This window comes from Phasianus colchicus, chromosome 1 (assembly GCF_987193195.1).
Source record: "Phasianus colchicus chromosome 1, bPhaCol1.hap1.1, whole genome shotgun sequence".
Taxonomy (NCBI): Eukaryota; Metazoa; Chordata; class Aves; order Galliformes; family Phasianidae; genus Phasianus; species Phasianus colchicus.
The window spans coordinates 65928940-65951575 of record NC_143436.1 but is presented as its reverse complement, the minus strand read 5'-3'; the positions used below and the strand labels follow the sequence as shown (position 1 = coordinate 65951575).

Sequence of the window (22636 nt, the reverse complement as noted above, 5' to 3'; positions counted from 1 at the left end):
CACTTTTTGAATGTCTTGAGAGATCCAACTGCGTATGAGACATTTGTCCTTGAAGTAAGTAGAACATCTCGGTTGTCCACTGCTGGTCAGGCTTGTGACCTTCCAATTGGTCTCTCACTGCATGCATGCACTGTCCTGTATAGCATCCTTTGTGTTTTCACAGTGTTCAAGGATGTTTTACACTGATACATTAAATGCTTCTCATGCACCAAGGGCTCTCAGGACACAAAATGTACAGGGAACAGAAATTACAGAGTTTTATCATAAGGAGAAATATAGTGTCTGATTTGCTTTGATTCCACCTTTGGTCCAGGACTTCTGCTTTTTATTTATTTATTTATTTTCTGATGATGGAGGAAAGAACACCAAGGCTAGCACCAAAACAGTGTTACTGTCCCTGTCTCTCATTCACTTGCGTGTGCTAAGCCAATGTAACACCTAAAGGCAGAGGGGAATAGCAGTTTATCTCTTGCTGGAACCATTTTTTTCCCTGGAAAGGGAAAGAAAACCCCCCAAATAAGCAGGTTATTATGATCTTGTGCAAGCCTTTGTTTGTGCATCCAAAGAGGCGAGTCAATCAACACCCTCTTTACCCTACCAGCCTGCAGTAACAGCTTCCTAAGTCTGCTACAGGCTGTAACCCTTTATTCTGGCATTGTTGATTACTCATGCATAATTCTCATAATTTGCCATCTGAAATTAACTCTTGTTCCCAATTTACACTGGTATGCTTTTTCATATATAATATGTTTTCAAAGGTTTCAAATTTGAGGTTAAAAGTGTCTCACCCAAAACTCTGGCCATAGTCACCGCAGGAAAATATATATGCACCAAGATGTGTGAATAAAATATTATCTGGACAAAGCAGCTGAAAGAAAAGAACTAAGCAGTTTCATTAATTTACCTTGCCAAAACTCACTTCCAATTTCAACAGCTGGATAAGGTGGTTTGCTCATCCGGGTCCCACAAGTCATTCTTGTGACTCGGTATGAGTCATTCTTGTGACCTGGATGCATTAAACATCTGCAAATGCAATTTGACCAAGGGAAGAGTCACATCAATTCTGCTAGACAGCAAATCATTGCCTCCAGTAAGTATCACTGAAATTTATAAACATGCTGCTGCATGACAGACAACATAGAACAGTTCAGCATTTCACTCAGTATGCCTTTTTTAGCTAACATGTATATTAACCATAACCCACTGAACGTTAAACGTCTGTTTTAAAGTATCATCCAGAGAATTGAATCACTGCTGTGATATGGTACACAAGTATACATCTTTTTATTTGAAGTAGTAACAATTGCCGAGCTCTGAGGGATGCAAATATAATGAACTCAAACCAAGAGACATACAAAAGTGACCTTGAAAAGAGGAGCTTAAGTCTTGGTCTGAAAAAGTTTTAAGGTGCATGAGAATACAGCTGAATGTTCTGCCTACCTGTCGATGAACTTTTCCCAAAACGATAAAGCCTGAACATGACAGATACACCCTATGCAGTAGTCAGAGGTGTACTGTTATTGTTTGAGTGTCCTCTGCTGGACATATTGCTGCATAGCAATAAAGCCACGAACATGCGTTGAATTTTGCTTAGAAAAGAACAGAATTACAAAATTCAAAATAGTTCCTACATTTCATACTCACTTAACTAAAAAAAAAAAAAAAAAAAAAAAAAATCTTTTAATAAAATGCTACAACTTCTGAGATTTAAAAAAATAACTATTTACTCTATGGTATAATTTTTTTTCTGCTGAACTAAGAGAAAAATGCTTATTGGAAAAATACTGCTGTTGTCAGTTTTGCAGTGGCAAAAGGTTGCAATGACTCACTTAGATAAGGAGGAAGAATTTTGCTCAAGGGCCTTGTTTTTCTTTTGAATTCCAATTGAACTTGATGAAATCAGAATGCTGTTGTGAGACTGCTGCTTGCCATTCCAGCACCACTTCACACATCTGCACATGGAATCATCCCCATGTTTGGTGGGACTCTGGGATGTGGCTGTTCTGTCAGCACTCATCTTTGACCCCATTCAAAAACTGTTGACTAGCTCTGCTGTGAACACCATGGGAGACTTTTTGTTACCTTTTGAGAACTTGGTTTGGTTCAAGTAATTTATTTGGTCTGTTACCTGTAGCCAAATACATATGAGGTCATAACCTGCCAGTACGATTTCCTTTTTGTTGACCATAGGTTTACTATTTCTTTGCCTTTCTGAACTTTCTAAGCTATTAGTTAGTTAGTTATTCATGACATTGTTAAAGTTGTTTTTAAAAGAAGCTGTCTTGATTCATATTACACTATTCCAGATGGCGTTCTAAGTATGCGATTCCTTTTCTGCCTCAGAAGAACTTGCCAAATGTTCACTGTTTTTGCAGTTATCTTCTTTGTTCATAGGAACATCTTCTCCATTTTCTGCAAGCTTGGAGTTCTTATTTTGAATGTTTTTCTTTATCAATATAAAGAAAAGGATCGCAAGCAAGTAGGAAGGAGCTCTCAACATCGCTGATAAACCAAGGTAGACATATCTGTCAGATAGAGAATAAAAGACAGTGTTAACTTCAAGTTAAAGAAAATCACTTTTAAAGACTTTCAAGGCTCACACAGGTATAAAAATCAGATAGAAGAGCTCAGGGAAGGCAATTCTAAAACTCAATCTTTGTGAATGGTACCACAAAGTAGACATTTTGACAACTATAATCATCTGTTAAAGAATTTAAAGATTTTTATTTGCTGATGAAAGTTGTTACAGAGGTAGATTTATGTACCTTCCCTCTCACTGGTAAATCATGTAGCCCTTGGTTTTTTTAAATTGACTTAAAGGATATTAGAACAGATATTCCATTCCAGAAAGTTCCTGTCATTTATATTAAAGAATTTTTGCACAATGTAAAAACTGAGTGAAGAGCCAAGAATTTAATATTTTATCTTAAAATTTCTCAATTTCCGGAATTCTGAGATGACCAAAATCTGAGTTGAAACCATTATATTTGATCAGTGGTCTCACATATTACAATATGACAGATCAAGAAGGGTCTGTATAGACAAAATGCTTGGGACTTCTGGTGCTATACTTTGCCTTACCTGAATGCATTGGAGTCATATAGCCTGCAAGCCCCTCGCTGCCCACATCTCGTGCTTGCCCATTTCAAGCATGTTTTGTCAATCAGTGCCCCAAAATAAACTGGTGCAGGGATCCCAGCTGCAAGGGAATAAGCAAAAATGTCTCAAGATATCACAGAAAAAGACACATTTTTTTAAGTTAGCATTATATTTTCTTAGAGGCAAATCATTTGCTGCAATAGCAGCAGTACGTGAGTTGGTCTTTGAGGACCTTCCCTTTATCAAAATAACTGTAAGCTGTGCCATAGGGTTTGTCAGCCTCAAGGAATGTGGTCTGATGGTGGAGATTTGGCCAAGCTTGTAGCATGTATGCTGCTTCTTCCATCATAATGGTTTCTTGAGCACGGCATCCAGTGCACACTGGACTGAAGAGAAGCTGGACCGATTGTCTGCAGCACTGAACAGATGCAGAGGCCACATTTCCACACACAGCTTAAATTAAATGTGCTGGCTCTTCTCTTCATCTCTGTCAGATAGCAGCTGATAGTGCCTTCCATCTGAAGGGACAGCACCAGGTATACATGACTAGAGGTACTGAATATGCTTTTCAAAAATGTCTATGAGTGTAGAACGATCAAAAACCTGGCATGACTTGGCCAGATATGAGCTTATGCTTTACTGGAAAAGATGGCAGACACAAGACAGAATCTTACCGTTGCTGAATCAAAGTTGAGTATTCAGATAAATGCAGGTTTCAGTGTGGACAGGACCATGTTTCACATTAGTTTTGCTTCTACATGGGTTTCTTGCATTCTTACATAGGAAGTAATTTATTTCGTAGGAATAGGTATGTTCTCAGCCTGTTGTACCCTAGGTTTCTTGTGACAGAGTGAACTCAATAAGTTGCCTATAAAGGCCTGTAAATTATGATCATTAAGCTGTGGCCAAGGTATGATGGGAGAAATGCTGTTTTGGGGCTGTTCCTTAGAGAATGAAGAGGGGAGTATGCCAGATTTGATCTACATGTCTGAAGAGAAATGTTGGCTTTCATGAATCAGTGACTACAGCTCTGCACTTTCATACAGTGGAAAGAACACACTCTCTCAAAGGGCTGAAAAAAAAAAAAAAGCTTATAGAAAGGGGGACGTTCTTTTCTTGTGATGTTTTTCTTTCCTTATGGCCAGAAAAGCTTCCAGAATCCCATTGCCTTTGCTAGTCCTGAGTGATGGAGAAATTCTGCCCGAACAGTATATGACAAAGAAAATAAAAAAGGACAAAATGTATGTACCTTGCTGTCTCCAAAGGTCTCATCACAATCAGGACTAGAGACTACAGCCCAAATTTGTAAGTTACTGTCAATTTTTTAGGCATCGTAGCAAATCCATGTAGTTTGATTCTTCACACACATTTCTCCATACTTATGACAAACTATTCCAATTGTGTCGATAAAGAGAATATAAGAAAACACAGAGGTGCTTTCTTGCTCATCTAGGCACCTTAATCAACAGTCTCATTAACAACCTCAAATAAAAAAGGAAAAAGAGAAGAGCACTGTCTCGTGCTTATAGGAAAATGAAATTTAATCATCCCAGGAAAGCAAATTTTGAATGCGGAGAAAACAGTCTGTTACGAGCAGAGTTGTATTAGTGTTGAATGAAAAGCATTTCTTTTTGGTCTTGCATCACTGTGTCTCAGTTAGCCATCAGGTGAATGATAAGTTTGAGACTTTACAGAATTATTTAGAAATTCAAGACAGTATTTTAATTTTGCTCAGAAACTCTGCCCATTTTGAAATGCCAAGCTCCCAAAGTGCAATATCATTTAATCAGCAAGTCAGAGCTTTTCAAAATTGCGTTAGCTGACTTCTCAGTGAACTCTACACTGTATTTTGGACCTTCAGAAACAACCCAGAATTTTCGGGTATTTCAAGTATGCAGCTGGTTTATGGATGGTTGTTATATTCTTGTCATTTAAAGCCAAGCAAGTGGGTACCTTTGTTAGTCAGAAGGATGTCTCTTACCTAGCATTCTCATAACAAGAGTGTACAGACCAACTGCAAGAGATTTCAACTCTGGCTGAACACATCTGAAAGAGAGATGAATGAATAACAAGTGTTTAAACATATCTATTGCTGTTAATTTCACCCAACATATCTATTGCTGTTAATTTCACCCAACGCTCAGAAAATGACATAAAACTAAGCTTTTGGAAGGAGAGTGCTTCCTATGTCTGCTGAGAAGGTACAAAGTGGTATGAAAATGGGGAATTAATCTATTGTTTTCTATCACATATCTCCTGGGAAGTCCATTCACTAGGTATAGTTAAGTAAGAATTTTTAAAGGCATAGTCATGGTCTAAACTAGTGTTAATGAAATAGGTTTCTAAACTGGCTTGGTTCCCTGGCATACATGTTCTTTGCCTAATGGGAAATACCTTACTCACTTGTTGGAAATATCATATTGTCCTAGGACAAAAATTTTGCAAGAAACAGCACTAATGCAGCACCTTTTTATATACACGTCAGCACATCCTGAACTACCCAATGCCCATCTGTCTCATGGCAAACCACATTTCAAACATCCAGACTGTTCACTGATCTTGAGTTGTTATATATCCAGTTTCTGATATCTCCTTACAAATATTAATATGGTCAGCCCTCAGAAAAATGTTTCACAGAGGTGAGTTCACTTTCTGTTTTTCATGTTCATTAAGGATGACATAATGCCCATAGGACTTCCACTAAATTTGCCACTGACTGAAAATTCTCTTTAGGTTACTGAAAAGTAGATTCTAAATTGTATACTTTGTTCTGAAGCACATCCTGGTGTGCCTGCACCTGTATATTTCAACAGACATGAGCACCAGAGCCTCAAACTGAACCATAAGAGGTTCTGAATACCCTAACATCTGAAGAGCCCAATATGTCAGATGATTCCACATCCAAAAATCCTGACAAATGCATGCTATTTTAAATCCACACAGACAAAATATGCAAGCAGGGAAAGAGGATGTGTTCTGGAAAGCTAGTCATAAGAAAAAACATTATGTAGTTTTTGGAAGCAACACACTAGAACCAACTTATTGGCAGTGGCCAAGTAAGGTTTGATATTAACAGCTGTAGATATAAGCAGAATGACAAAACATTAGATATGAATGAAAAACATTGGATAAATCATATTATAGTGCAAGAGAGATGCCTTCTCTCAAAGAAAAGAGAAAAAAAAAAAAAAAGAGATGACTTTGATCACCTCACTGTAAAGCCTGAGCCATCATTACACAGTTTAACTTACCTGTACATAATCAAATATGCTGGAGTGCCTCCCAGTGCATAGCAAAAACCACTTATGACTTGTATTACTGTATAATAAATAAACATCATTGAACAATTATCACTTTTTGGACATTGCCCCAAGGTGACAGAGTTATTTCCTGACCACGAACTGCTGGCTTCAAGACAGCTGCAGTTATGGAAGACCTGGAAGACACAAAACAGACTTGGTAGGACGTTTCTCAGGCAATGAGGAATCCTGCCTTCAGACACAGGCAGAGTCTGAAGCCTTACTATTTTCTTGTTTGCCTATCCTCGAGGCAGTGGGCAGCAGCTTCTTTTCTTTACTACAAACTGCGCTCAGATTAGGAAGGGATATTCAAGTATGCTCCTAGCACTGGACACAACATCAATTTTTGGAAGATGTGTGTAGTATCTGCAGGAGTTCTGAACCTGTCTTTATGTCCCTGGAGGGCTGCTAGAGGGGAAAAGCGAGGTTGAGGGGGTGTGCTTTTAGTTGCTAGTTGTCTTTGCCTGTTAATGGCTTTTTCTGTGGAAAGCACCTGGATCCCAGGTGCCCCTCTTCTAAAGCTGATCCACCAGCTGATCCACCAGAATTACCTCAGAGCAGAAAGCAGCAGCTGCCTGTCAAGATGCAGCTTATGCAGACTGCCTGAGAACAGCAGCAGGTGTACAGATAGCACAAAAGCAATAGCTTTTAATCAGGATTTCAAGGCAAGAGGATCTACTAATATAAGGGGATCTGTGGGCCATGAATCTCAACCTCTACAGAGAAAGACTTTTATGCTGGACCACAGTCTCAGTCTCATAGACTTAGACATGTCTATTAAACTGCTATCACATTAATGATGTGCATCATAGAGGATGCTTTGATATGTTAGCATCCTGCAACTACTGACTAAAAACTTCAGGGCAGCCAAATTGTGGTTTATAAAAGGCAGACTACAAATAAACTTCAGAAAGCATGTAAATATTTTGAACTGTTATTTTCCCCTTCTTACATTCAATCCACAAAATTCTGTAGCCAGAAGGCATAAATACCTTAGTGACAGTTCCCCAGCAAATGTGTTTTCTACTAAACACATTATGCTACTCAAAACCCCTGATGCTAAATAGAAAGCAAGCTAGTAAAAGCTACAAAACTTGAGCATGCTCTTACCGTGTTCTTCCCATGTCCCTCTGAAATCGTGCATCCAGCCAGACATGCTGAAATGTATGTCAGCCCGTTGCTTCCACACACGGGATCCCACACATTGGTGGCACATTTGCAGCCAGAATTGCAGTCAGAAGATATGGCATTTTCATGATACGGAATGGGTTTGCTTGGGAGTTAAGTTGAGACAAGAGCAAGAACAACTTTTAATTCAGCACTGAGATCAGTGCAGTCCCTTCTGTGTGACAGTGTCTTTGTTCTCATAAGACCAGGGCATACATTTTAATATTTGAACATCTAAAATATTGATCTTTCTGCTTCACATTTCATCTCACTCAGGCTGATATTAAAATGATCACTAGATTATTAATAATGCTAGGACAAAATTTGCTACTACTGATTTTAACTCCCAGGCATATACAGAAAATTAAAAACTGAAACTGTTTGAGAGGTCAGCTCAGTACCTAGAGCCTTATCAGGTACCTCTTCAGCTGTTGGCAAAAATGCACCAATAGAAACTAGACTGCTGAGAACATATGCCAATCCAAATGCAAGGGTTTTTCTGGGTGCCTTGGAAAACCACCTCCTAATGCACAGCTCTGTTCTGGTATCTTTGTTTGCTCAAGGAACTAATAATAGCTTCTAACTTTTGAATATTTGTTCTGTCTTGACAGGAGAGAATGTCTTCGTTAGGCATTAAAGCTTCATTTTATTTAACAGCAGGCTGAGAGTCTGATGTGTTGCAGTCTTTCCATATCCATGCAGGATGTGCTACCAATGTACAATGTACATATTCTTTATCTTTTTACTAGGTCTGAATAAACTTTGCAAGAAAATTATTTCTGATGTAGAGATGGCACAGGGTGAAATAGAAGTATCACTCCCACAACAGCCAAAATTCCTGCATTAGTAATGATGTGATTTTGATAATGTGATTCTGATTGAACTTTTACCAGTGCTGCACATTGTCAAGCTACCCTCTGCTGATCAACAGAATTATGACAATGACACTTCATACTTTTTGGTTCCTCTAAGCATTGCAAAAGCATGTTTGTCTTTTAGCTTTCATGTCCTTGTACAGTATTTGCACTATTGCTGCTGTACAGAAAAATCTTCTCTTCATTTTATACTCACCCATCATATGATGCTGTAATTCCTGCTACCACCTGGTTCTCACAGCCAACAACAAAGTGCAAGAGAGTGAAGGAATAGGCAAAAAAAGACATGGTAAATGCAAACTTGGTTGCTCCAATGATGCTCATTTTATACTTTTTCATTATTATTCCTCCCAGGAAAATTCCAATTCCAACAGGTGGTAAAGTTGTCAATCCTGAAAGAGATTATTGAAGAGGAATGTTAAAATAAGTTAGTCACACTGGGTTTAAGAGTCAAACTTCATTCTTTAGTTGATGTCCCTGGCAGTGGTATGTTGTATGACACCCAGCCTAATCTTTGGGTTGCATATACTATTTTGAAGTTATTACATTTCAAAACAGACTGTATGCTAGCTAGCTAGCTGACAGTGATTTGTCCTCTCTTGAAGCAAGGTATCCCTCAATCAGATGGTAGAGAATTTAAAACTCCCCTGACCCTATTACTGGCATATTTTGAGTACCCTTGCTAGAATATAATGCTATTAATACTACATGATATAAATATCATAATGTAGTATTTTAATCATAATTAAACATAAACATAAATAATCTAATAGGATATAATTATTTATTCTGTCCCCATAGATACTAAAACTAGCTTATATGCTGCTTTCATATAATTAAATTTAGGAAAGATACGTCCTAGAAGAAGGTGGCCAGAACTTCTCCCCGTTCAACCATTATATAATAAATTGTCATTGCAGTGTAACTTACCAATTAGAAAGTTAGATTTAGATGCAGATTGTCCATACTGCTGTTCCATGTACTTTGGCTTGTAAGTCAAGAAACCGATAAAGCTACTGAACTGTAACAGTGAGCTACACAAAAATGTAACATACATTCGATTACTCAGTATTTTTTTCAGAGAGGTATAGAAATCTGAAAGAAAGAGATAAATGAGTTAGTTTTAAAACTATATGAAATAATTACAGGTGAGTAATCCATGAAATTTAGGGAAAAATCCTTCTTTTAACTGTCCAAGGGCAAATTGTACTGATCTTCATTTGCTAGTGAGTACCTGAAAGCAAAACCAGGCTATTGGAAAACTCTAGATGTTGAAGTAGGAGGAGAGAAACTTAATGGAAGTGTGAATTGCAGGTTAAGGCCTGAGTTCTGTGCATGTGAAGACAAAAAGGCTCCACGCAGCAAAGACTACTTTCAGCTTGCAAGTTTCAAGGCTAAGTGACTGGTGCCTTTGTAGGGAAGCACGTCTTCCATTGGGATCTGAACTTAGGAGGAATTTTTGGTGATAAAAAACATCTCTGCCCTTCACCTTTCCTCCCCTTTTATAGTGTAAGGTCTGTACAATCAGAATTCAAGCCTGCTGTGTTTTCCTCAGGCAGCAATTAGTTTCAAAATCTTCACAAGCTCTGTGATGACCAGAAAAATGATTTGGTTTTCCAGAATGCAAAAGGAAACTTCTAATATTTTCTTTAGGTCTTGATGCAGAAATGATGTTTCCTCTACTCCAATTTCTATTGCAGATTTTCTGAAGTAGGTGCCATATTGGTAATCATGAATGCCTCACAGTCTTGAAGAAGCTCTTTGACTTCTCATAATATTTATTGGATAACTCCTTTCCTGGGGATAGCTAACTCATTTACTCGTTTAATTGTACGTAAGTGTACATTTACTCATGTAAGTGTAGGGGAAGTAAAATATTCTGCAGAAGTATCGCATCTTTACTGTACATTTGCTTTCCATAATTACCTGATACACATAACACTTGCCTTTCAGCATTGTTGACCACTTTATTGGCTTAGATTTTGCAGAAGGAAGTGTCTTCCTCATGGCTCCCATATTTTCCAGGAGACCAGGTGAAGTTTGGTCCGTATTGGCTTTCAGAGGCTTTTTCAGACTCTTTGGCAGGAAGCAAAATGGAATAGCAGCTAGGAAACTGATCACTCCACCTATTAAAAAACCAAGCCACCATGCACCCACCCAGCGAGAGTCCTGTGGAGTGATAGCAATTTTTCCTGTAATCAAATGAAACAGAACCGAGTTAATTGAGAAGATGAAACTTCCCACGCTTAATTTGCTAAAAAAGCTGTATTTGTACAGTGGTTGAATTTCAGCAGTAACAATGAACACTGAATAAGAGAACTTTTAAGCAGTGAAGGCATCAGAACTCATATCCTCTGCTGTGGGGGGGATCATCTAGTTGGAAATATGTGATTTTAAAATCCCTTCCAACCCAAGTCAGTCTGTGATTTTATGATGCACAAAAACTGTAAAACTAATGTGCTAGCAGAATCTTCTCATTAAGATTGCAACTTAACTTAGAAAAAATTCTTTAGTCTCTGAGCATTCTTGCTACTAAATTCTAAGATTAAACACATTTTTTAATCCTTAAAACCTAGAAAAAGGTTCTAAAATGTTCCTTGTCTAATTCAGCTTTCACCCCAAAAGCTTCCAGTAATTTAATAAAATTATAACAAAGTATAAAATGCAGTTAAATAATAATGTATATATATATGTTGATAATCATATGATATAATTAAGGTAAATTAAATAGAATTAAGTTAATACAATTAGTTTTTAAAATACTCTTGTGCAAGTATGTAGATGAACCTGTTAGCAACAAGTATTAACTTACTTTCACTTTGCCTATTTTGCTTACCTAAATCCACAAATCCAACATCCACATAGAGTCTGGCACATAAGGATCCCAGCAGGAAACCAAACATTGGGCCGAACATGGCTATTGTGTGCAAACATGCTGAAAATATAATGAAGCAGATGATAGTACATTTTAATGGGTGAATGTTTTCTCCTGCAGAGGATAATCGACCTCTTATATTAAGAACCTCTCCGTTTATTTTATGTTGACGTTACCTACATATACAGGAACATTCTCTTCTTTAGCAAAATCATCAAGATAGGAGATGCCCAGTGGTGTTATTGGAGTCTCACCAATTCCACGTAACATGTTTCCCAATAAGATATATATCCACATATATGATGATGGTTCTTTCTCACAGGCTGTAGATAATGAGATGTTAGATTTTCATTATGGAATAGTTTAAGGGGAGATATAGTGACAGATCACAGGAAATTCAGCACGTTAGTATTTAAGGGTTGAACAGCATTCTCCTTAAAGAAGATCAGTGAGAGGCTGTCAACCTCCTTATATCTTTTAATAATCTTTATAAATCACATTCCTCCACCTTCACTGTATTTGATTCCTAAAGGTACAGGTAAGTATCACCTGTCAGAAAAAAAAAAAAAGTCCATGTGGAAAAAAAAAAGGCAGATCGATATTATCATTACTGTGTTATCTGGCATATAAAATGAGAAGTTTGAGATGGTTAGTGTGTACAGTTTGACTCTCTCTCTACCCATTTCCCATGCAAAGCAACTTTCTATAACAGCTGTATTCAATGTTGTAAGTAAGATCAGAGAAATCTCAACTTACTTCCAGTTGACTCTGTACAACTTCTCTTCCCCTCTTGCCATCTCTTCCTCCAAACCTGAGTAACTGAAACCCTTCAGAAATCTCTTTGCAAACAGACTCAGCATCTCCTTTAGAGTTAGGGTCATTTTATAGAAAATTGGACTGTGAACATAGAAAAACTCTGATCTGGGTCCTAGTATTTGCTGGATGTTTCTTCTCCAGACAAAATGCACAAAGTGCACTGAAGTATTTGTAATGTTCTCAGGAAGCTAGAGATTGAAGTTAGAAACCTAACTGAGCATCTTGCACTGGACAATGATTTACTCCACATCTAACCAAAGGAAAAACAAACTCCTATATTTATATTTACACGTAGAGTTCCTTACCAGACTGGGAGGTGTCCAAAAAGGTTTCATTCAAGTCTTGATGTGGAGAGCAGGGCTTTATGCTTGAAGTTGAGTTGGCTGAAGATCTTGTGTCTGATGCTGTTTCATACTTGTAACTGAAAACATTTAACAGTAGTTTTAGAAGAAAGGCTCCATATGGAAATGCTAGTATAGTAGGCCAGGAATCGCTTGAATGCTATTTCCCTAAAGGTATTTTCATTTAAGTATCAATCCAAAATGCTACTGAAGGAGTAAGAAGAAAGTTTACTTAAGAATATTTTAAAAATATGGAATATCAGAAGTGAACAGCAAATAAATGTTAGAAATGCTCATCTGGAAGTTATAATATTTTAAGCTGGAAATTACTTTTGAAAGTAATTCAGGCAGGACTGAATTTTTGCTGTCAACATTTAGGGTCTGGTCCAAGTTAGGTCCCTATACTGACCATGTTACCAGGGAGAAAAAGAACAATCTATGGAGTCTGAATCTCCCTTTCTATCTTGGATAAACATTTCTGTGAGGATAGGGAAGAAGCAAGGAAGGCAGATGTGAGCCTTGCTGAGGAGCATGTGCAAAGAGCTTCTGCGTAACAACACAGTAAAGCACACAGTCTGGTTCTAGGAACTAGGCTGGCTCTATTTGGTTAGGAAAGCTTATTTTTCAGGTTGAAACAAAGAGTGTTCATCGTAGAAAAAAAGTGCAGAATAGTTTCCTCATAAAAATTCAGGCAGAGATCCATGAGACACTTTATGAGTTACAATGTGCAGATGAGCTAGATGCTCAGCTTCACTTAAGCAGTGGAAAATATAAGTCTGATGCTAGTGCAAGATCTACCATCACAAAAAAATATATTCTTTAAGTTCCTCTGAACCTAGCGAAGACAAAGAGACATTAGTTTTAGCGGATGTGAACATGACATGCAAGGATGCAACAAGGAAGGCTAAGGCTCGCTAGGAATTAAATCTGGTGAGGAAGGTCAAGGAATACAGGAAGGACTTCTTTAATTGTATCAAAAGCAAAAGGAAGACTAGGGAAAATGTGGGCCCACTACTGAATGAGATGGGTGGTCTGGTAATGGGAGACACTGAGAAGATGGAGTTACTGAATGCCTTGCCTTCTTTGCATCAGTCTTTACTGGTAAGGCTGCCCCTCAGAAATCCCAGACCTTGGAATTAGGAAGTCTGGTAAAAGGAAGACTTCTCCTTGGTCAAGGAAGATCTGGTCAGAGATCCTCTAGGCAAACTTAATGCACATAAATCCATGGGACCCAATGGTATGCACCTGTGAGTACTGAGGGAGCTGACAGATGTGACTGCCATACTGCTCTCTATCATCTATGAAAGGTCATGGAGAATGGGAGAGGTGCCTGAGCACTGGAGGAAATCCAGTGTCACTCCAGTCTTCAGAAAGGGCAAGAAGGAGGAGACAGGAAACCACTGGCCAGTCAATCTCTGTCCCTGAGGAAGTGACAGGCCTAGTCATCTCTGTCCCTGAGGAAGTGATATAAAAGCTTATTCTGAAATTCATCTTTAAGCACGTGGAAGAAAAGGAGGTTATCAAAAGGAGTCAGCATGCATGATTGATCAGGTAGCCATGAGTGGTTGGGCAGTATATGTTGTCTACATTGACTTCAGAAAAGCTTTTGTCACCCTCAACTTCCTTGTAATGAAGCTTAAGAAGACAGGACAGTGAGGTAGCCTGAGAATGGCCAACAGTCAGAACTGAGAGAGTTGTGATCAGTGGTGCAGCACCTAATTGGAGGCCTGTAATTAGTGATGTTACACAAGGGTTGGTACTGGGTGTGGTCCTGTTCAGTATCTTCATCAGTGACCTGGATGAAGATACAGAGCCTACCCTCAGCAAGTTTGCTGATGATATGGAGCAGGGAAGAGTGTCTGACACACCTGAAGGCTGTGTTGCCGTTCAGGAAGATCTGGACAGGCTGTAGAACTGAGTGAAGAGGAACCTGGTTAGGTTCAACAAGGACAAGCGTAGGGTCCTACACCTTGGAAGGAATAACAGTACGCATCAGTACAGATTAGGGGCTAACTTGCTGGAGAAGAGCTCTGAAAGGAAAGAGCTGAGAGTCCTGCACGACAATAGTTTAATCATGAGCCAGCAGTGCACCCTTGTGCTCAAGAAGACCAGTGTTATCCTGGGATGCATTAAAAAGAGCATCGAAGCAGGTAATTCTCCACCTCTACTCTGCCCTGGTGAGGCCAGGTGAGGAGTACTGTGTCCAGTTCTGGAAAACTCATTTCAAAAAAGATAGGGAACCTTTAGAGAGAGTCCGGTGGAGGGCTACAAAAATGATGAGGGGCCTGAAGCTTCTTCCTTCTGAGGAAAGGCTGAGAAACCTGAGACTGTTCAGACTGGAGAAGACTAAGAAAGGATCTTGTCAGCATTAAATGGTGAGTGTGAAGAGGATGGGACCACATTCGTTTTGTTGGTGCTGATTGACAGAACAAGGCACAAACTAGAAGACAGAAAGTTCTATCTGAACATGAGGAAAACTTCTTAACTTCAAGGTGACAGAGCACTGAAACAGGCTGTCCAGAGAGGTTGTGGACTCTTTTTCTCTGGAGATATTCAGAACCAGCCCAGACACCTTCCTGTGCAACCTACTCAAAAAGATCTGCTTCAGCAGGAGATTGGACTAAACAATCTCCAGGGGTCTCTTGTAACACTATGACTCTGTGATTCTGTGATTTGGAATAGAAAATGAACCAGGACAATTTCTATGAGCACCAGGACATCTGCTGGTTCTGAAACTGAAAGCTGCCTTTGTAAGGATCTGCTACAGGAGAGCACAATTTGTTTCACAAATATACCATCTTACACAAGTTTCTAGTTCACTCAAGTCCAATGCTATGTTACCTCTAATCAGTCTTGATCTATACTTACTATCCCATGAAGAAATGAGGCATTGCTGTTAAAACACTTCCCAAAGCCATAGTAAAGCATCCAACAGCAATTACTTTGGGCCTATGAAGTTTAGCTCCAAAGTAGCTTACAAATGCAATCACCAGCAAATTACCTGGAAAGTAATGAACAAAATTAATACTAGATGCCTTGTCTCATATTTCTCTGAACAGTTTTCTGCATATTATGGAATATTATTACCCATCTCGAAGCTTCCATCAATGAAACCAACAGTAGAGGATGGAAGGTCAAATCTTCGTTCAATTTGTGTGATGGAACTTTTCATAATTGTACCAGACAAAGCTTTACTGAAGTAGCTGAATGATAAAGCAGCAAGAAACACCTGAGGGAAGATAGAAAATTGGAGGTAGGGGCAAGGGAAGATGTCACATAGAAATCAAAATATTTTTGAAACTGTGTGGAGCAATCATCATGGTGTATGCTTGTTACTCAAATTACACTGACAACACTGTGTTTGAATTTTCTGTACTCTGGTTATGAGTGGTGCCAGGATGTAATCATTGATGTTTGCTCACCACTCAGCTTCTCCCTGCTGGAAAGGGCTGGAGCTAGGTGCTGCACTGAAAGCTCCCACTTGCTTTACTTACGTTCAGGGTTGCAACAGCCATCTTAGTGACCAGAAAGCCTGATCTGACCTGTGTTGTAAGCCAGAGGTGGCCCAAAGCAGAAATCCCGAGTCAAGAAACTGGGGACTGCTTGCCTTGCTGACATCCTGTGGTTACAGCTGAGGCCCATGTTGGGCAGTAAAAATAGTGAGATTTCTAGATGTTGCAGAAATGTAGATTTTGTCATATACATACCTCATCAAGACTGATTTAATGAAACTAGTCTCACCTACAAATAATCTCAGCTCCAATTGTTTTCTGTTTGGGTCTCATGACACTTATTTTATGCCAGTTCATAACTGTTTCTAACTCAAACATATTGGTAGCCATGACACCAAAATAAAGTCTTTGCACAAGATTCTGTAACGTCTCTGGAAATAGTACAGGCTGATTTGTTCATCACTGTCTCAAATATATTGAGATATGTGCATTTTGTCTGTGTCACTTGTATATCATATATCTGACAACAAAAAGCTTGACATTCTTTTTAATTTTATAGTTGCTTCCACTAAACACACATTTTGACTTTGCAAATAAAAATGTATTTGATAAGAAGTTAAACTAAGTTTGTTTAAAGATTGTCTAACTATTTCAACATAATCTAAAAACAAATAGACTTATTGCTCAGTGGGTAAAAGTTCCAATACAACACAAGTAAAGTAAACAAAGGTAAATATAGGCTTAGACTTTGCAGTTCTATCTAATGTAAGAAATGCAGTCAACGACACGTTTGAAAATAGGTATATTTATTTTCTTTTGGTCTAGGAATGAAGATAAAATCTCACAAGCACAGACTTTGTCCTGATGTTTTAGATCTCCTGAGCTCAACTGGCAAAAAAAAAAAGGACTGTAAGAATCTGGAGCACTGAAAGCAGTGCTCTCCTGGATGTTTTGGCTGAGATCACAAACTGCTGATAAGCACGAACACACAAACAATGACTTAGATATTAAAAGTTTGAAAGTGCAATCCCCATGTAAGCATAAAATATTTGACAAGATGAAGAGGTTGAAGACCAGTTTGTCTTGTACCACCAAAAACTGTGTTCACTGAAGCCTAATTGCCATAAAGTCATTCACAGGAACATACAGACATAGATCCACAGACTTGCAGCATTGCCTGTGCATATAATAGTGAAGGTTGTCCTGTGAGTCTTCCAGAGAGCTCAGATTCTGTATCTGTGGTGTATATGGGAGGTATCTCTGAGTCAGATAAAATAAAAAATATAACAAACTTCACCTGATACTCAGTCCAAATTACTCCAGATGTATAAGAAGCTTTCAACTGCCTATTTTTTTTTCATTAATCTTTCATTTATATATATATATATATATATATATATATATATATATAAAATATATATTTTATATATAGAACTTTTTGTAGGGATGAATGTGTTCTAGCTCCACAGAGTCAGTGGAATTTAATCCGAGATAAAACTGGCTGAAGAACTAGTCGAAGTATAAACCCAAACACATTGGTATCACAAAAAATCTTGCCCAGGTAGTATTTACACCTCAGCCAGAAGTAATAAATACTAAAAGCTTTAACATGAAAGCAAAATTCTCTTTGGTTCACCATCTCTGTTCAATCTATTCTTCCTGTGTGCTCCATTTCGGCCCTAAAAATGAGTGTTGACAGCAAGCTTCAGACATCAGTGTATAATAGCCATAGTTTGAGGATGCCTCATGTCCTCCATTGGAGACTGCTATCTCTGCTCAGTAACAAAATTAGGACCTAACTGTGAATAACTTGAGAGTAAGTATGTTAGGTCTGCACTTATTTTTGTTAGGACAAAGATAAGATCCAGCCCTCCCCTGCACTCCTGGTGTGTATTTAGATCCAGAAGCAATACTGGGGAAAAGGAGGTACTCTATAATGTCAGACCTTGAACAGCATTCCTTAATATACAACAGTGGTAATTTGTAGTGATATTAGTAAGCACCAAACCTTCAAGCCTGTGCAACAGGAGGCCTTCTTTTTGACTGGTAGATTTTCACTTGTTTCATTGTCCAAAAGCTGGGAAGGTTTTGCTTCCTGGCTTGAGTCATCGATATTGGTGGATTCAGTTTCTGCTGTCATGGTTGACTTCTCTGCTGAGTGATCTGAACCCAAGAGAAAATGATAACAGATATAAAAACACACATGCCAAAATAGAGTTGTCTGAGAATATCTCCGATGAAACAGTAGTCATGGGAAAGCACTGAGATGATGAAACTGAATTTTCCATTGGAAATATTTTGTTTTAATGGCTTAGGTATTTAAATTCTGAATTACTTTGTTTGGACATCTTATATTTATTTAGATGAAATATTTCTTCACACACCCCTCAGCAACATGGGGGTTTTCTATGCCTAGAGTGACTTTTAATACTAAAATGACTAAGATGAGTAAGAGAAAAAGTAAACCAGAGGGGTCAATATGACATCAGTACAAGCTCTGCACTTGTGGGCCACGTTGCTTAAGACTCAATCAGCATTTTGGGAAGTCTTATGTAATAACACTCTGACATTCAACCAGCCCTTTTGCACCAATTTGCTGGCAACAATTCCTGGCAACAAAGAATTAGTTACTTTATCTATCTGACCTCATTTAGGGAGCTTGCATGTTTTTTCTTCTCGCAACACTATACAGGCCCCTTCTGTCTACAGAATTCTAGCTATATTCACTGACGCTTCAAATCCTTTGCAAATCAGAAATTCAGGAGAACTGCAGCAGTTCCACTGGGAAGAGCACACCTTGTATTCAAAGAGGACAAATTATTTTCTCCTGTGAATTATTATTTTTTGTTTAATGTTGAAAGATTTGTCGCACAATTAAGTTGAATTTGGTTTTATTGCAATGAATACTACATACTTCACCTTTCTCTTTTCTCATTTTTTTCTTTTTTTAAATTTATTTTACGTTTGAGAGATATAAGCAAATAGAAAGGAGAATGCTTCAGTGAAATGCTATAAGGGAGCTCTACATATCTATTTGCAAAATTCATTTAAAGAAGGAAAGCACTTGCCCGTTTGTGCATCTCCAACCACAAACAGAAAAGATTTCTGAAGAAAGATCCAGATGACACTGAAGAGCCTCGTGGAAAAAAAGGAATTGCTTGAGAGAGAGCCTTCTTCAGATCCGCAGATTTTGACACTCGGAGGAGATAAGAGTATTGGCAATAATGACCCCAAATCATAGCTGACTGGAACTGATTTATTTCACCTTTCACAGTACCCTCCTCATTTCAGAAAAGAGTGAGAATGATAGAGAGGGAAGGAAACTCATACAAAGAGAGGTTTTCTATGGTTGAATGGAGCTGAAAAAAGTTGGATGAACTTTTTCAGTGCTGGAAAATGTCCATCTGCATTTGCAAATTGCTCTGCTACAGTCTGCATAGCAGAGCAAAACTTTCCAGAGCATTTAAAGGGTAGGTGTTTTTCTAATGCCTGATGATGAAGAATATTTCCTCCCATTTAAATGGAGCAAGGTTAAGATGTAAGGATATTTAAAACAAGTATACACAAAGAGTTTTCTTTGCTGAAGTTTATGAGCATATCCTTAGGTACTAATGCTGGCATAAACAATACCTTTCCTTTCCCACTGCATCCCACAGTCTTGACTCATGCAGATACCTCTGCTTCTGTGGCTGTGCTGTAAGTCTGGGTCAGAACACAGGTCCACAAATAAACCTTAAAACCTATCCTGCTCCTTGGCTCCTCAGAAAGATAGGATCAAGAAGCAGAGGAAAGGGTCTCCTCATGCCTGCACAACTACCAGGCAGAAATGATTGTGAAATAAGATTCTTAGTGCTTGAGGAGTAGGCAAATACTTATGAGCACCTTGTCCTCTGAAATGTAGCTGTTTCTGTGTAATGTGAAGATAGTAGCTTCTTTCTCTCATAAAGACAGCCAAAGGACTACAGTAAGATGCTGGAAAAAATCATTGATGGTAACAAGTCTATGGAAGTCGGATTTTTTAGAGAGACTGAAGGTGCAACATAATTTAGAATCTGAATATGAAGAGAGAAGGAGTGAAGATGGAGAAACATAAGAAGAAATATGAGATAAAATAGAGAAAAGACAAAGGCAACTAGATATCTAGAAATGTAACTGAGTATATCCAGACATTATCAGCCCATTCTGGTAAATGTTTCAGCGAGAGGTAGTGAAGGAATGGGAATGGAGGACTGAAGTAAAAGTGGTAAATATCAGAGGAAAGGTTAAAAATTTAGAGGTAAATAGTTTTTAAAAAGGTATCCACATATAAATGTTAGAGTATCAGGCAAGATCAAGTAAGATAAAGAAAAATAAAGTAAAATTCAACTTCTGGTTGCAAAAGCTGCCTGATGCATACAGAAAAGTATGAAGACTGCTCGGTGATGGTTGCTAGTTCCTCTACAGATCCAGGGAAGGTCTCTCAGGCAAGAACAAGGATGACCAACTCCTGTCAGCAGAGAATAGATCACCACTACTTTGCAAAGGTACTACTAAAAAACGTGCTGCTTTTGCTGGAGAAGAGTGGGAGCATGGGAAGGAAGTAAAAAGATGGTGCAGCCTGTGATGGAGAGATGTCAGAGTGAGCCATGTGCAAAGATCAGCAGTTGGAGATGCTGGCAACATCTCCTGCTGTCCTCAGTTGACCTTGACCTACAAGCTGCTACATGGGCTGGGAAAATGCCATGCCACAAGAAGATAAGAAAAAATATATATGTAAAAGGTTAATTTGTTATTGATAACAACAAAAATTAGCTGTTGAGCCTAACAGTTTCAAGTACTGATGAAGTTCGTGTTCTAGATATACCTAGTGCTTTTTTTTTCCCCCCATCTTTAATTAATAAAGGAGCTGGTTACAAGCAGAGGATAAGTATGAAGCTTTCCACATCAAATATAGTCATTCAGTTATATGACTTTTCTAAAACTATTAAACTTTACTTGCACAAGCCATTCTGCTGTAGTACTAGCTTGAGACATTTGCATTTGCAGACGGGAAAGATCAGTCAAACAATATTAAAAATAATACGATCAAGATTTCATTGAATACCTTATGGAAGTGTACTGATTTACACTAGCTGCAGTGTAAATCCAGTCACCTTGTTGATTCATAAAGACATCACAGTTTCATAATAATACCTTTGAAGTCAAGGTAATACGACAAACAAACATCATAGTGCCATGCAGGCCTAAAGCTGCTTGCATTGTTCATGATATATGATGTTTACTTTTCAGAAAGACACATAGAGATTCTAACATCATCACTAAAATGTTAATATTTACAACATGAATGTTAGCAGTGTAGTTGTTCAAAGGAAACAGAGACAGAACCACACAGGTAATGTTCATTAGCTACAAACACTAAAGGACATTTTGAGGTTAAGACAAACAAAAAGAATATTAAAGCGGTTCCTACCTAGGTTCTGTATCCACAACAAGAGAAGTTATACTACCACACAAATGCTCAAAAGCAAGAATATTCTCTCCTTAAGCAAGGCTGTGTTGGTACTTGGTAGAGGAATCATTAACTTCTAACACAAACTATGGTATAAGCAGTTTTAATCTTGTCTCCTCCCAGTTCTGCCCTCTGTTAAAGGTCCCAAAATACATGTTTATCTACAGTGGTCAAAAATTAATTGGGAAGAAAATGTGCAAGTGTGTTCTATTTGCACCCTTTTGTGAAATACCTGCTTTCCCAAGCTTATTCAGTTTATAAATTCAAGTCATTCACACCACCCTGATGTTTAAAAATGGGGTATCCTGACTTCAGAGGTGTTCCTGATTACTAATAGCTAAAATGTATTTGAATAAGATGTTTTATTTTCCTAGTCTGTGGTTGATGTCCATTCATCTAAGATTGATAGAGCCAGCCAAGGACATATGGAAGGAGAAAATATCATGAATTAGGTGTATTGAACAAATTGGCTGTTCAAGAAACAGTAGTGCTTTGAAGAATGTTCAGAGTTATATCTTCAATGCTACTGACAACATAGGCAAAACCAACCTGAAAGAGTACAGGGGCTATGTGTACTTTGGATCAGCCCTTTGCCTGCTTACAGCTCTAGTTCAAGGAATCCTGTACTGGGTTCCTGGCAAGTATTTTATTTGATCATGCTGTTATTGTGGATTGCAGTTTATCCCTAAGAGTAATTATAGTTAAAAGAGAATTCCACTTTACAGCATGTGAACAATGACTACTGTCTGCCTAGACGTTACGCCAAAACGTGCCATTCCTTGCAGCTTCTGTACTCTGTGCTGCCATGACAATAACCTCACCCATTCTTTTACTTGCCATGAACAACTGTAGACTACTTAATAATGCTGACCTTTGGCTAGCCTTCAGTACTGTTATCAGAGTTATACTGCACTGCTCTTTGCTTTTATTTCTGACACTTACTTACAGTAAGTGTAAAGTAATGGAAAGTAATAGACCTTTCCATTTCTAGAATAAGAGACAACAATATCAAGGAAATGGTAGTCTAAGCTGGAATGTCATACATTATATATTTAGAAATCAATAATGAAAACTCAAAAGGCAGACTTACACTCAACTAAGAACACTAAAATTAATGGGTCTTAATTGTTGTCTTCATCTTCATCAAAGTTTAGGATGCTTTCAAAAATAATTTCATCTTAGAAAAATGTCTTAAAGCACAATTTAGATTGGAACAAATCTCTG

The 22636-nt window shown here is 38.1% G+C and overlaps 1 protein-coding gene across 1 annotated transcript; it reads right to left on the bottom strand.

Moving 5' to 3' along the window:
• Nucleotides 1-1700: 1700 nt before the first annotated feature.
• Nucleotides 1701-21466, bottom strand: LOC116231815 (solute carrier organic anion transporter family member 1C1-like). Its single transcript, XM_031597794.2, has 15 exons — nucleotides 21374-21466; nucleotides 17933-18087; nucleotides 15560-15701; nucleotides 15341-15473; nucleotides 12437-12552; nucleotides 11492-11638; nucleotides 11277-11375; nucleotides 10387-10632; nucleotides 9371-9535; nucleotides 8637-8832; nucleotides 7509-7671; nucleotides 6351-6535; nucleotides 5081-5145; nucleotides 3082-3199; nucleotides 1701-2525 (listed from the first exon to the last, which is right to left on the bottom strand). The coding sequence occupies exons 2-15, from the start codon at nucleotides 18062-18064 to the stop codon at nucleotides 2315-2317; spliced, it is 2118 nt and encodes a 705-aa protein (XP_031453654.2). The 5' UTR covers nucleotides 18065-18087; nucleotides 21374-21466; the 3' UTR covers nucleotides 1701-2314.
• Nucleotides 21467-22636: the final 1170 nt, after the last annotated feature.

Bases quoted from the DNA above. Each gene is read 5' to 3' on its own strand.
- LOC116231815 (XM_031597794.2), bottom strand. From the start codon at position 18,064: ATGACAGCAGAAACTGAATCCACCAATATCGATGACTCAAGCCAGGAA. The intron at 15,702-17,932 runs GTTTGGTGCTTA...ATCTTCCCTCAG, and splicing joins CCTGTTGCACAGGCTTGAAG to GTGTTTCTTGCTGCTTTATC. The intron at 11,376-11,491 runs GTAACGTCAACA...TTATATTTTCAG, and splicing joins GAATGTTCCTGTATATGTAG to CATGTTTGCACACAATAGCC.